This window comes from Danio aesculapii, chromosome 8 (genome assembly GCF_903798145.1).
Source record: "Danio aesculapii chromosome 8, fDanAes4.1, whole genome shotgun sequence".
NCBI lineage: Eukaryota > Metazoa > Chordata > Actinopteri > Cypriniformes > Danionidae > Danio > Danio aesculapii.
In genome coordinates this window covers 2,982,785-2,998,638 of record NC_079442.1, presented here as the reverse complement: position 1 = coordinate 2,998,638, position 15,854 = coordinate 2,982,785, and the positions used below count along the sequence as shown (strand labels likewise).

The window sequence follows — 15,854 nt, the reverse complement described above, 5'->3', positions numbered from 1 at the left end:
TTGGGGTGGGACAACCACATATCTGATCATAATTGAGGGGAGTGTGTAGGGGTGGGACAACCCCATAACTGATCATGATTGAGGAGAGTGTGTAGGGGCAAGACAACCACATAACTGATGATGATTGGGCAGTGTGTGTTGGGGTGGGACAACCACATAACTGATGATGATTGGAGATTATATTATAGAAAAGAATAGTGTAGAAGGTTTTATTTTTAATAATGTATTTATTTTACTGTCCATTTTATTCAACATACAGCTGTCACTTTTTGGACACTTAAAAAGTAACGCAACAGTTACTTTCGCTGGTAATTAGTTACTTTATAATGATGTAATCCAGTAACTAGCTTAGTTACTTTTTTATGAGAAGTAACTAGTACTTATAACAAATGATTTTCCTAAAATCAAGCAAAATAATTTGTTTAGTTTGAAATAAGAACATTTTATTTACCTCAATGAAAGATTATTTAGCTAGTTTTAACAAAAAACAAATTTCTTTTGACTTATTTATTCAAAAAAGAAAACACTATTTTGTACTTGTCTAAAAAATGCTTCTTGATTGAAGAATTTTTTGATATCTGGGCTGAAAACTACACAAAAATTCAAAGTTTTTTTTTTGCAGTGAGTAAAGCTCAAAGAGGGTTGGCAAAACAAGTGCTAGTATTGCATAAGTTTTCACAGGAGCGTGAAAGGGAAAGGGATTGTGGGTAAGAGAGTGCTGTGAGGAGCTGGCTGGTGGCTTTTACCGGGCGGAGAGCAGTGTAAGTGGTTATCTCACGCTTTGGGACATGTGCAGCGGGGTCAGCATCTCCTCAAAGATGGCTCCTTTCACATTTGAACCACGCAGATTGGCTTCCTGTAGATCACAGCCTGAGAGATCGCAGTTCTGAACACACAATCAAATAATCAGGAGTTATTTTAAGCTGAATACTAGTATCTTGAAGAATATCCAGCCAAATATTATGTACTCTCAATCTAAAAGAAATCAGTTATTAGAAATGAGTTATTAAAACTATTATGTTTAGAAATGTGTTGAGAAAAAAATCTTCTTATCGTTAAACTGAAATTGGTGAAAGAATATGCAGGAGGGCTCATAATTCTGACTTCAATTGTACTTATTTTTCTTCTTCTTTTAAAAGAAATCTGTAAACATTTTCAAACATTCATTCACCACTGCCATCTCACCTCTAGATCTGTGCCGGCTAATGTAGCACCACGCAGATTACAGTTCTTTAGCTTAGCGTTCTTCAGCGTAGCCACACGCAGATTGATCCCAGTCATCTGGCTGCCCTCCATGTCCACTCCTTTTAGATTAGCCCCTAAAGCGCACAGGAAAAACACTGCTTAAAACATAGCAGTTCAACATTAAAGGCATAGTTCACCCAAAACTCAACATTCTGTCATCATTTGCTCACCCATCACTTGTCACAAACCGGTTTGGTTTTCTTTTTTCTATTGAACAAAAATTCAGCTATTTAGAAAAATGCTGATAACCTCTAACCATGCATTCAAAGAACTCATCTAAAATAAAATTGAAGTCTCCTTCAAATGCAGCCTTCAAATGTGTCCTTCTTTTCCAGGGTAATGCAGTTTCTCAAGATTCACTGCTTGCCGATAACAGCAGGATGTTTTTCTCTTCGTTTTTCTTTTCTGGATCAGTTTTAAATGTATGAATTAGGTTTGATTTTACTAGGATATCGAACTAAACATGTTAAAACAAAAGGAGTATAACATTTCTTACTAATAAAGTGATTTTATCGACTTTTTTATCGAATGTTTATAGACATTTATATGTGTAAAAGTATGAACTAAAACAAAGTCAATTTCCAATTTGGGAACCATGTTTTGCCTTCAGATTAGCTTCACTTTGAGAAAACTATCATTACAAACGTTAGAACCACTCATTAATGTCAGTTATGTGATGAGATCTGTCCTCCATAGGCTATGGTAAAGTCTAGAAGAGATACAGCTGTGGATACTCACATCAATATAGCATAATTTTTGTGACACTGTACAACAATTAATATTTTGACATTACTGTGAGGGTAGGGGTAGACGTAAATAAAATACAATTAATGGGTGATTAAATAAACAATATAAATAATTACTGTTCTAATTACAGTTTTTACGTTACTGTGAAGGTTAGGTTTAGGGTTAAAGGAGGAGTAGACGTTAATTAAATACGATTAACGGGTAATTGAATAAATAATATAAATAATTATCGTTATAATTACTGTTTTTACGTTACTGTGAGGGTTAGGGGTAGATGTTAATAAAATACAATTAATGGGTCATTAAATAAATAACATAAATAATTCTCGTTGACTTGCAACCACAGCTGTATCCCTTCTAGCAACAACCATAGGCTAGATTGTCTCATTTCAAGCACGTCATTTTAGCAAGTACGATGCGATCCTGGATTAACATCTATGTTTATTCTGGAGCATAATTTCTGTTCGAAAATGTAATCCACACCTATTCCTCACCCCTAAACCCAACCATAATTGGAATAATCTGATATTCCCAAAATCAGAGGGGAATAATAGTTGTATAACAATCATGTAGAAGTGCATAAACGGTAAGCATAAACTTAACATAAATGCTAAACGTATCCCTTAATTTTAATTGGCTGATTGGAATGTTGTTCAACATAGATGTTAATCCAGAAACATGTCCTACTTGGAGAAATCAGGTTGACGCTCATTTCAAAACGCTTGGTTAAGCCCACATGGACTTCAAGAAACCAATATCTATAGTTTTGGGAAGAACTCACCATTGAAGTCTGCATCCTTTAAAGAATGCAACCTCTGGAACGAGAGACAGCTATTGACTTCCATAGTATTTGCTTTTCCTACTATGGATGTCAATGGTTACAGGTTTCTAACATTTTTTAAAACACCTTGTTTTTAACAGAAGAAAGAAACCCAGGCCACATCCACACTAATGCGTTTTTTGTTGTATTAGCTTTCGAAAACGATGACGTATTTCAGTCATGTGACCAATTCAGCTACCATGGTGGATGACATTGTAAAGCAGATGTTTTGGATGCTCTCTATGACAACTTTATTAAAGTTTATTATCCATATTGCCGCTCTTCAAAGGACACAGAATGTTTACTCTAAGCTGTTGTTCAGCGGCAGAAGCAGACCCCAGTTGTGTCATTTTGCCGTGACCTTTCAAAGAGACGGAAAGTAAATAAACGGCATATAGATATAAACGGCTTCATAGATATGATGCAGATAAAAGTGTCTTACGTCTGTGCACACGAGCAGTATATGTACAAAATCGTTTTCAGCCATTTTAGTTTGGATAATGGAAAAAATTGAAAATGATAGTGTGGACGTGGAGCAGTTTTAGACGCTATTTAAATGTATCTGGATTAGTGTAGACATAGCCTCAATCAGATTTGGAATTATTTAAGGGAATGAACTATTTTTGGGTGAACTATCCCTTTAATGCACCATTAGCAATGCTGTTCTGTGACTAATGGACCCTTTATTACACTTCCAGGTTTCTCAGTAGCGGAAGTCATCATAATTGATCAACTTTGAGCACAGTGAATGGGAGAGTGCAACAAATATTTTGAATACATTTTTTTTTACAATCCTATTTGCTAAATTAATAAAAGAAAAACTCAACGATGGTGTTATCAAGACTTTCAGAAACAGGAAAAAAACTATGTGAGATTGATAACTGCAGTCAGAAGAGGAACAACGTCAGACTACTGTTCTGCCCCGATAGACACTGCATTACAAATGCCTTGTACAAGCAGTAATTTGTTTTTATTATTTGGTGCAAAGTTTATATAATACACACAAAAATATGAAATAAAATCTGTCACAATAAATATTGTGTGCGTAAATAAAATTAACGCATCTGTATTTATAAAAACGTAAAGGAAAACAGAACATAGTCGTAATTCGTCATAGTCAGTCGTACAGTCGTAGTCGTAAACGAGAGTACAATTCCAACATCTGCGACAGAACAGACACAGATACAACTTTTTCTTTGTCTGTTTGTATACGACTAATGAATTTACGGTGGGTGTACGTTACAAACAGTGCGCCTTGTGTGATGAGATCCTGATTCCTGACTAAAGCAAGCTTGCTGAGCAAAATGGCTGGGCACTCGAGCTCCCAAACACAATCTCAGCTAAGATTTTAGTAATTCCCTCATTAAGAAATGTCCATCAAGAGCTGTAATAGAGGTTGAGATTTAATGATGTCCATTTTTGCTGTGTTTCTTAGGATAGTGACCTAGCGTAACGCAAGTTAATGCTACAGGCAGCATGCACAGAATTTCTCTATATAAATATAGATAAATAAATATACATAAACACATATAAATGTTCACACACTTTTTTAAAATCTGAAATCTAAATATTCCAAGGATTTATTCATTTCAAGGATTTAAGATGCTGATTATGTTAAATGTGTCAAAACAGTCTTGTGAAAAGGCTCCATCAGTCTAATTCTACTAAATAAAATAAACTCTGGACTCAAATATGCAGAAGTTTTACCTTCTAAATTGGCTTTGAGTCCAGAGGGATCCTCAAAGTTACATCCTTTAAGAGACGCTCCCTCCGCATTGGAGCAGAGCATCTTCACGCCCTGAAGATTAGCACCCTGGAGAACAGGATTATTTAACAAAATGAGAGATTAAAAAGACCGAGATTTGTCACAAAGCGAGAGATGATGGGCTCACATCCAGGTTGGCTCCCGACAGGTCGGCTCTCTCCAGGTTTGAGCAGCACAGGTTTGCATAGGTGAGATTGCAGCGACTCAGATTGGCCATCTTAAAATTAATATAGCGCAAATCCAGTCGAGAGAGATCCGCTCCACTGAAATTTAGACCCTGAGAGGGAAAGAGCAGAAAAAAGGGGACCTATTATGCAAAAATCACTTTCATAAGGGGTTTAAACACAGTTGTGTGGCAACAGCCTGTGAATATAACCAGCTTCTAATTATAATAACGTAATAATTTTATGATAAAAACTGTGTGCAGAAACACTTTGATTGACATTCTCCATTTGAAAGTGTTATCAGAGTGAGAAAGCCCCGCCCACTACTAACAATCTCTCCCTCATTAGCATAGGATGTTAGTCTTATTTTTGAATCTGCCACTATCTCTGACCCCAGCGGGCTGCCTCAGGGGCCAGACACTGTCCCTGGGAGGCAGTTTGGGCTCTTTAGGGCCCCTTGCCTTCCAGCTGAAGGGTCTGTGACCCCAGCGGGCTGCCCCAGGGGCCAGCCACTCTCCCTGGGTTGCAGTTTGGGCTCTTGAGGGCCCCTTGCCCTTCAGCTGCAGGGTCTCTGACCCCAGCGGGCTGCCTCAGGGGCCAGACACTGTCCCTGGGAGGCAGTTTGGGCTCTTTAGGGCCCCTTGCCTTCCAGCTGAAGGGTCTGTGACCCCAGCGGGCTGCCCCAGGGGCCAGCCACTCTCCCTGGGTTGCAGTTTGGGCTCTTGAGGGCCCCTTGCCCTTCAGCTGCAGGGTCTCTGACCCCAGCGGGCTGCCCCAGGGGCCAGACACTGTCCCTGGGAGGCAGTTTGGGCTCTTTAGGGCCCCTTGCCTTCCAGCTGAAGGGTCTGTGACCCCAGCGGGCTGCCCCAGGGGCCAGCCACTCTCCCTGGGTTGCAGTTTGGGCTCTTGAGGGCCCCTTTCCCTTCAGCTGCAGGGTCTCTGACCCCAGCGGGCTGCCCCAGGGGCCAGACACTGTCCCTGGGAGGCAGTTTGGGCTCTCTAGGTCCCCTTGCCTTCCAGCTGAAGGGTCTGTGACCCCAGCGGGCTGCCCCAGGGGCCAGCCACTCTCCCTGGGTTGCAGTTTGGGCTCTTGAGGGCCCCTTTTCCCTTCAGCTGCAGGGTCTGTGACCCCAGCGGGCTGCCCCAGGGCCCAGACACTGTCCCTGGGAGGCAGTTTGGGCTCTTTAGGGCCCCTTGCCTTCCAGCTGAAGGGTCTGTGACCCCAGCGGGCTGCCCCAGGGGCCAGCCACTCTCCCTGGGTTGCAGTTTGGGCTCTTGAGGGCCCCTTTCCCTTCAGCTGCACGGTCTGTGACCCCAGCGGGCTGCCCCAGGGGCCAGACACTGTCCCTGGGAGGCAGTTTGGGCTCTTTAGGGCCCCTTGCCTTCCAGCTGAAGGGTCTGTGACCCCAGCGGGCTGCCCCAGGGGCCAGCCACTCTCCCTGGGTTGCAGTTTGGGCTCTTGAGGGCCCCTTTCCCTTCAGCTGCAGGGTCTCTGACCCCAGCGGGCTGCCCCAGGGGCCAGACACTGTCCCTGGGAGGCAGTTTGGGCTCTCTAGGGCCCCTTGCCTTCCAGCTGAAGGGTCTGTGACCCCAGCGGGCTGCCCCAGGGGCCAGCCACTCTCCCTGGGTTGCAGTTTGGGCTCTTGAGGGCCCCTTTCCCTTCAGCTGCACGGTCTGTGACCCCAGCGGGCTGCCCCAGGGGCCAGACACTGTCCCTGGGAGGCAGTTTGGGCTCTTTAGGGCCCCTTGCCTTCCAGCTGAAGGGTCTGTGACCCCAGCGGGCTGCCCCAGGGGCCAGCCACTCTCCCTGGGTTGCAGTTTGGGCTCTTGAGGGCCCCTTTCCCTTCAGCTGCACGGTCTGTGACCCTAGCGGGCTGCCCCAGGGGCCAGACACTGTCCCTGGGAGGCAGTTTGGGCTCTTTAGGGCCCCTTGCCTTCCAGCTGAAGGGTCTGTGACCCCAGCGGGCTGCCCCAGGGGCCAGCCACTCTCCCTGGGTTGCAGTTTGGGCTCTTGAGGGCCCCTTTCCCTTCAGCTGCAGGGTCTCTGTACCCAGCGGGCTGCCCCAGGGGCCAGACACTGTCCCTGGGAGGCAGTTTAGGCTCTTTAGGGCCCCTTTCCTTCCAGCTGTAGCTCCGCCTTTTTTATAAAGAGCACAGTCTCATTTGAATTTAAAGTGACAGTCCCCAAAACAGCAGGATCAAAGCCTAAAAGGGCTAACATTCAGCACAGCTTCAAAACAGCATAGCTTCAAACAGTTTGTGGGGTATTTTGAGCTGAAATGTCATATACACACTCTAGGGACATCAGAAACTTATTTTTAGATCTTGTTAAAAGGGGCTTAATAGGTCCCCTTTAACACCAAAAAGAATATGACTTTTGTTTTTTTTACACATTTATAAGATCTACCTGACAGCGTAGCTCTGATTTGGTTGGAGTAGCCAACAGAAATCGAACAAACTCCTTCCGTGAGAGTGGAGAGTGGTCTTCAGGTGGATGGGAATTCTTTAGCAAATTACGAAGGAAAAAATACACAATTAATGCGCAAGTAAATGCATACAATATTGTTAAATGTTTTGGGTTTAACACTTTTTTATTTTTAAAGGAATTACCTCAAAAAGCCATGACAACAAATATTTTATGTTACTTTAATTAGAATTAGTTAGTCCAGTTTAAAATAAAATTAGCGGCACGGTGGCTCAGTGGTTAGCACTGTCGCCTCACAGCAAGAAGGTCGCTGGTTCGAGTCCCGGCTAGGTCAGTTGGTACTTGTGTGTGGAGTATGCATGTTCTCCCCGTGTTTGCGTGGGTTCCTATGGGTGCTCCGGTTTCCCCTAAAGACATGCACTGTAAGTGAATTGGGTAAACAAAATTGGCCATAGTGTATGAGTGCGTGTGGGAATGTGAGAGTGTACAGGTGTTTCCCAGTACTGGGAAAGCCACGCCCATGATGCGCATCCATGTCTATTGTGAGTGAATTTCACTCACGAATGAATGTTCAAAATAGTCACGCGTCTATTCATGCGCATGCCGCATCTGGTGTGAACACTGCCTTAACATTGTGGCAGGGTGCCTAATGTTTTGTAACAGTGAATGTTTGTTTTTTTGCTTCTTTTGTATATGTGTGCAATGTATATTTAACGTTGTATTAATGTTGTATATTGGGTGTAAAATGCAGTGTGCATAAATACCTTAATGGCGACTTCCAGCTGTTCTGCCAGTTGCTCTATTCCAAAAAATCTAGCTTCTTCCAGTACACCTATGAAGCATTATTAAATGATCACATTTGAAGACGTCATTTTTATCTCATCTTATGCCTCTCTTAAAAAATTTGGGTGATACTTTATTAAAGAACAATTCTCTATATTAATATACCATTATTAACTATGACTTTTGCCTCAATAACTCCTAATTTGCTGCTCAACATTAGTTATTAAGGTGGTAGTTGGGTTTAGAATAAGATTGGGACGTAGAATAAGATAATGCAGAATATGCATTTTATAAGTACTAATAAACATCCAATATCTCAATAATATGCAGGTAATAAACCACTAGTTAATAGTGAGAATTTGCCACTAAAACTAAAGTGTTAGCAAAGCTTCTATGTTAAATGGATCCATGTTCAGTAAAACTTAATGAAGAAAAACTAGCTAGTATTGTATTGTATGCAATTGAAAAATACTTAGTTATTGAACAGCGTAGTTGTTATCACATTTGGTCTTACTTTAAATCAACATGGCTTTGAATTAGTGATTTACTCAGGTTAAAAATTGCAATAATCTACACACCAGGCGAACTGCGTACATTAGGCCCAGGTAGGATTTGTGTCCACCAGATTTTTTGCCCATTATTGAGTCTATTTATTCACTTAATGTGCAATAAATATATTAATGTGTGTAAATATATATATTTGTTCAGTTTTCTATTAATTTCAGTACAATTATTAAATAATATGCAGATGTTTAGATGATTTACAGTTTGTAAAGTAATATTTTCTGTCTTTTAGTAGATACATATACATATATATATATATATATATATATATATATATATATATATATATATATATATATATATATATATATATATATATATATATATATATATATATATATATATATATATATATATATATATATATATATATATATACACATTGGGGAAAATAAGTACAGAACACGTCATGTTAAATTGAATCTGATTTTGGTAAAAACCCAAACAATACAAACATATTAATAAAACAAAGCAAAACAATCTGTAATAACAATGGAATGACACAATGAACTACTAAAACGTGTTTATTACTTTATATAAAAGGCTTTTTTAATGACGGCAGCTTAAAGACTCTTCTCATAGGGAGAATGAAGTCACATGCATTGCTGAGGTGCAAGTTTTTTTTTTTACAGAACGTGAACAAAAATCTTGATGGTTCTGTGGGTCTCGTCTATCAAATCTGAGCTTTATTTAGTATTTTCTATTGGATTCAGATGAGGTGATTGGCTGGGCCATTCTACAGCTTGATTTTCTTTCTCTGAGAGCATTTGAGAGTTTCCTTGGCTGTGTTTTGTAACATTGTATTACTGAAATGTCCTCCCTGGTTTCATCTTCATCCTCCTGCTAATGTAGATGTTGGACTGTAGCAGCTGACATTCATTTACACTGAGGAAGGGCAGAGGGCTGCTGAAGAACTACTGAGAGATTTCAGCTGCTGTCTGGGCTTTCACTGCCGAACTACACCTCCCTTTCTTCATGTGTTCAATACTTTTTTCTGCATCATTTCATTTAATTACACAGAACTTAATTTGTAAACCGATAAGTTTTGTTTTACTTGCATATATAGACTTCTTTGGTTGCAATCAACATCAGATAAAGATTTCAAGTCAACAGCATCTTTAGAAATATGTTTTCTGAGACAAATGGTGACCTGCTGAATACTTATTTCCCCGCTGTATATAATATGAGAGACTTACTTTGTTTAACAAACAAGTGATTATAATTAGAATAGCACTATTAATCTTAAATAAAACTTAAAGTCATGATTATTTTTTATTTTATATTTTAAGTTTTTAGTTACAATAAAAAAAGTTTTTATGATTTTTTTTTATAGCAAAAAACTCTGCAGATTCTGTCTGGCCCCTATAGACAGTAAATTTAGTGAACTAAATGAAAACAGTCACCTAAAAACACTTCAGGTAGCATTCAGGTTGACTCACCGAGTAAGTTTATTCCATCATTGATGATGATCTGACCATGTCTCAGGTAATTGAGGATGGGCTCAAAGTACTCTGGGCTGCGGTCAATGAGGAAAGCCCCACGTTCATCCTGTTTATTGCCCCATACATCTGCAGATCCACAAAAGAGGCCAAAGAACTCTGACATAACATCACTGTGATTTACAGTCTGATAAACATGCAAAATAATCTCTGTTACAGTCACTGTGAAATCAAAATAATTGCTTCTACATGCACACAGATACTTAAATTTTAAGACAATACTCTGATTAAGAATCTACCGTCCAAACAGAGATTTTTAATGACCTATAATTTACAATTTCTACCTTTAATCCACATTACAATAAATAGCTTGTCTTGGATATCTTGAATGAGAGTCTGAAAGTTAGCGTTTGTACTAACCCTTCTCTCCAAACATGTGTGCCAGCATGCTGTCGGGCTCCTTACTCACAAGAGTACTCCTGAAGCAAGAGAAAACAAAATATACACATAAACACTAGTTAATGGATACACGTGTATTTTAAGCCAGTAAGACAGCAAAGTATGCAGCATGTTTACCTAGTGGTTGTAAAAAGCCGCCCACCAATATTCAGCGTCAGCCAATCAGTGTGCGATCCTGAGATGTCATCTGACATTTTGTCCTCACTATGAGGATCTACAACACAAACAACTAGTAAACACTGACTTATATGGACATCTCAAACTTCACTGAATAGTAATTTAAAAACATTTATGTGCATTCATGAAAGGTGACTTTCATGTACATTTTGTGTTCCTTGACATAAGTGTTTATAATAAACCTTATATTATAACTCTAGCAGTTGAGCTACAATAAAAACAAACTGATGTTCACTCACCAATGAAAGCATCTCCTTCTGACACATACAGCACATCATCATCTCTGTGGAAAATATATTATATTATATTTACATATAATATATGTAATTACATTATATATATATATATATATATTTATAAATATTTATTTATTTATATTTATATATATATAAATAAATACATAAATAAATAAATAAATATATGTGTTTTGGGGGTAAATGTCATGTAAAATGGCATTCAAACTCACAATATTAGCATTTAACACTGAATAAAGCGCATGAGCTGTGCTGAGGTGATCATAGTTTATCCTATTGTTCAGCTGCAAGAAATAGAAGCCGTATCTAATATAACAAGTCGAGGTGTTGGTTTAAAACTCTGTTTAAAATGAGAATATTCCTTCTATCGTTTGCTGTTGCTTTAATTTAGAACACGGTTTAAATCAGCCTTTTGCCTCGATCATCAGACTCGCTCCTCAATCTGGCAACCTGCGCCTGTGTTTGTTTTGATCCAGGAATGTAATACCTAGTTCAACCACTGGGTGTCAAACTTACATACTGCACCTTTAACTAAATTTTTAATGATAGCAGAGAGATCACCTCTCGCGTCTTTCAAATCACATGTATTAAAGCATTTAGGCTTTCCTTTAAAATATAATGATGACAGAAGAAGATGTGGTAGGTTATTTTGTGCTGTGGTGGGTTTTCTAGGTTATTAAAGGTATTTTCTGTCACTACTTGTTTAGCCTGCATTAATGCATTTAGTGTAAGCTGCACGATTAATCAATAAAGATCGGGATCTCAACACCCACACAACATATTATAATATAATAATATAATAATTATAATTGATAGTGATTTGCACATGTTGATTTATTCTTCGAATCGCTGCATTCAAATCTGTGTTTGAAAAAACACAAAATTCTCTGATATTTGTTAAAGATACAACTATTTAAATATCTAAAACCTGAGGGTTCAAAAATAAATGATAAAATTGTACAAATGATATGAAGTGAAGTGTTCAGTTTGTCTATTCAGTTTTTCCACTTACAAAGTCCACCATGTAAATAGCAAATGCGCCATGGCACGACACAACTGCTTCTAAAAGGCAATGGGTGATGAATTCTGATTGGTTTAATGCACGTTATGCTCAAAACACACCCATAACTCATTAAGAGAATAAGCACAACCCTGTTAAACCATATGCCGAGGCGCAGAGCATATTTTTCAGCCCTTAAAATAGCAAAAATGGGATTTGGACATGCCAAATCAATAAGTCCTAATGATCAATCACAGAGTTTTCTACATTTACAGTGGGAAATTTACAAAATATCTTCACTGAACATGATCTTTACTTAATATCCTAACTATGATTGGCATGTATTTTTGCAAATCTAAATAACTTGAAAGAAAAGAATGAAAGGTTTTAGTCCATTGAAAGTGTTTATACCTGTTTAAGATTATATAATCAATGGGATGAAATCTCATACAATGAGAATAATATCACTAATTCCAATAACTTCTGTCACAATATATCGCATGATAGAAATGATGTATCATAAGTTTATCTGCAGTAACCTTCTAGTACCGAGGTGTCCAAACTCGGTCCTGGAGGACCAGTGTCCTGCAAATACCTGCACGGATGTTTCTAGAAAGCCTTGTAAGAGCTTGATTAGCTAACCCAGGTGTGTCTGATTGGGGTTGGAACTAAACTTTGCAGGACACCGGCCCTCCAGGACCGAGTTTGGACAGCTCTGTAGTACATCCAACATGTACACATTTGTTTATTCAACTCAAGGCAGGACAGAATTGTTTTCTCTGTAACATTTCCGCTATTGTTTTTCATGAATGAATAACTGTTGAAAAATGCCTATGGAGCTGTACCTGATGAGGGCAATGTCGTCTATAAGACCACCTTTCCCATTATACAAGTTACAAGCCCTTAATCCCAATTTATTGCTTGCGAGTGTCAAAAGATCAGACAGGGTCCCATAAACAGCTACAACCTGCAAAAGAAACAACAACATGATCAATCCATTAATGATGTAACGATTGTCCTACAAATTGTATTACAGGGTCAATGATGAGACCATTTTGGTGTCTGTGTCATATTATATTTATGAAACTGGTTTTATATATACAGTAGAAGGCCTACAGAAAGCATATTAAAAGTTTCAAATAGCTTATGGAAAAATAAAATAGTAAAATAAAGGTGAAGTAATGTTATGTTGTCACTGTCTTTCAGGATAACACAGTTTTATGTGAAGTCAAGCCTGAAATTATTCATTCCCTTGGCAAATTATGACTTAAAGTTACTTTTATTCCACCAACAAGGTTTATTTTTGAGCGGAAATGACAGGCTTCTCCCAAAAGATAATAAGATGATGTACAAAAATATTTCTCAGCTTTTACATTTGAATACAAACTTTAAATCAGAATTTGCCAGAGGTATGAATAATTTAGGGCTTGACTGTATAATATATATATATATATATATATATATATATATATATATATATATATATATATATATATATATATATATTAAATAACATTCTTACTCCACCTTTCACACCATAAAATAAGTGTCAAACCTATATTATTTATAAACAATTAAATGTCTAGATAAGAGATGGCCAAACTATTTCTTCTATCTGAGAAGAGAGTGAGAATGATGGGGAGGGTTGGGGTGAACCAACCTTTTACAGAGATCATCATTTCTAATTTAAAGTAAGCTTTACGTTTGTTTGTTTGTTTGTTTGTTTGTTTGTTTGTTTGTTTGTTTGTTTGTTTGTTTGTTTGTTTGTTTTTAATCGCTGAGCGACAAAAATAAAAACTAAATGTTGTAACTGAATCAGATTTAAAAAAAATATATAAATACTGACACTCAACGGAAAACGAGGACAATGCAGAAGACATTGGCAAATCAAGGCAAATAGCAGTTTGACTAGCGTAACTGAATTCTGTTATTAATGGGATTGTTTTTTTTTCTTTTTACTGTAAATAGTTCATTGTACAATTACAAAACATACACTGCATTAGTTAATATAAAGCAACGGTTTCTATATATTTTAGGTAAATTAGAAATAGATTTGTAAATTGTAATAGAGTTATATTTTGAGTTATAATAGAGTTGATATATTTACCTTTGGCCTACCACCCTCATTCAAGTTGGGTTTTTGGTCCTTCATAAGAAAAAGTTTGGGCACACATGGTCTAGTGGTTTAAAGGATAAGTATAAATATTTATATATTATAATGATAACATATTAAAAGAGTTAATTCAAGGATCAACCCCCAAATATATAAATATATAAATATATATATATAAATATATATATATATATATATATATATATATATATATATATATATATATATATATATATATATATAAATATATATATATATAAATATATATATAAATATATATATATATATATATATATATATATATATATATAAATATATATATAAATATATATATATATATATATATAAATATATATATAAATATATATATATATATATATATATATATATATATATATATATAAAAAAAAAAAAATATATATATATATATATATATATATATATATATATATATATATATATATATATATATATAGTGTTTTGGGGGTTGGGGTTGATCTATGAATAAATTCTTTTAATATGTATGTTATCAACTGATTCTTGCTCTAAATATGTCTGTTTTATTGTGTGTGTGTGTGTGCGTGCGTGCGTGCGTGCGTGTGTGTGTGGCAAAACTAACATTATACTGAATGACATTTTATTGGATGTATATAATGTAACAAAAAATATCAAAAAGTAACTACATTAATAATTATTTTTTTGCCATATCAGCTTCTCTGACTATTTAATTTCAAAACCAGATCAAATGTACAACATTTTATAAATATCACTTTTTTAGAATTAAAACAATAAAAAGACATCAACAGCAATTAATAACACAAAATCTAAAACAGTTTTTTAAGGTTGCACACGTATGAAGTGGTGTAAAAAACAATAAATCTATATTTGACAATTACTGAATACAAATCCGCCATTAACTGATGTATTAAATGTAGTGGTGTAAATATAATATACGTATAAGTAGGTGTTGGATTGAGGTAAGGTTGGTTTTATATTAGCACATTCGTTCAGTGACAACTTGTGACATGCTCCCTATATTGTTTACCATGGTACTTTGAATATTCGATCTGAAATCATATGAAAATATGACTTAAAAACAGCATTAGAACTATTTATTTAACTGTGAGCAATGTTGTAATTTGATAGTCGATGGCTGTTAATACAATTTCACTATTTATAAAGAATATTTTTCTCAATGTGTGAACATGTAAAATCAACTTCACCTCAGTTGTTGTAGGTAGTGTCAACAAGACAAATACTGCAATTCCAAGGTACAGTAAACAATGTTAAAACACCAGTAAAGCAAGCTATTCTTTGGCCTAACCCATATCGACAATATCAAACTGACAACTTGCATGTTTGAAAGCGATTTAGCAGCTTTCTGTATCTATTGCTAAACAAATTGGAAGATGTTTTTATATGGGATTAACAGTCATGGGATTAACAGGACATCACTGGAGTTGGACACATGCTAAACGTTCAACTCACCTTGCCATTTCTGGAGGTTCCGTTGACAAAAAGCGTCACCCTTCGCATGCTTTGTTTACACTCTTACTGTACAATAATAAATAAATTAATATTTCGCTAATTTATCTATGTATTAAACTAATACCTACGTAGAGCGAGTGGAAAGAACCAACCTAGCTACATTGTACACAGATGACTAAGGAGGCGACCAATCAAAACGCAGATATTGTTGCCGACGTTGACTGTTGACCAATCACAAGGCGCGTTTTGTAGACTCGGCCTGCGGTTCTGACCAATCGGACACAATTGTGGTGTTGGTCTTTTAATGAAAAACTTGCCTGGTTAGATTGGAATTTTGACGCAAGGGAAATGATTAGCTCAGTGACTGTGGCTCTGAAACTACTCATTCATTACGAAGACGAATATAAAACT

At 37.0% G+C, this 15,854-nt stretch overlaps 1 protein-coding gene across 2 annotated transcripts; it reads right to left on the bottom strand.

Moving 5' to 3' along the window:
• Positions 1-471: 471 nt before the first annotated feature.
• On the bottom strand, positions 472-15,596 carry kctd9a (potassium channel tetramerization domain containing 9a). 2 transcript variants are annotated; one of them, XM_056463011.1, is made up of 12 exons: positions 15,444-15,596; positions 12,688-12,809; positions 10,828-10,871; positions 10,529-10,625; positions 10,373-10,431; positions 9,953-10,081; positions 7,931-7,998; positions 7,149-7,244; positions 4,705-4,854; positions 4,520-4,625; positions 1,186-1,319; positions 475-886 (listed from the first exon to the last, which is right to left on the bottom strand). In XM_056463011.1, the coding sequence occupies exons 1-12, from the start codon at positions 15,489-15,491 to the stop codon at positions 770-772; spliced, it is 1,170 nt and encodes a 389-aa protein (XP_056318986.1). In that variant the 5' UTR covers positions 15,492-15,596; the 3' UTR covers positions 475-769. The 2 variants fall into 2 exon arrangements, with proteins under 2 accessions (XP_056318987.1, XP_056318986.1); XM_056463012.1 differs by lacking the exon at positions 7,149-7,244 and having other exon boundaries at positions 472-886.
• Positions 15,597-15,854: the final 258 nt, after the last annotated feature.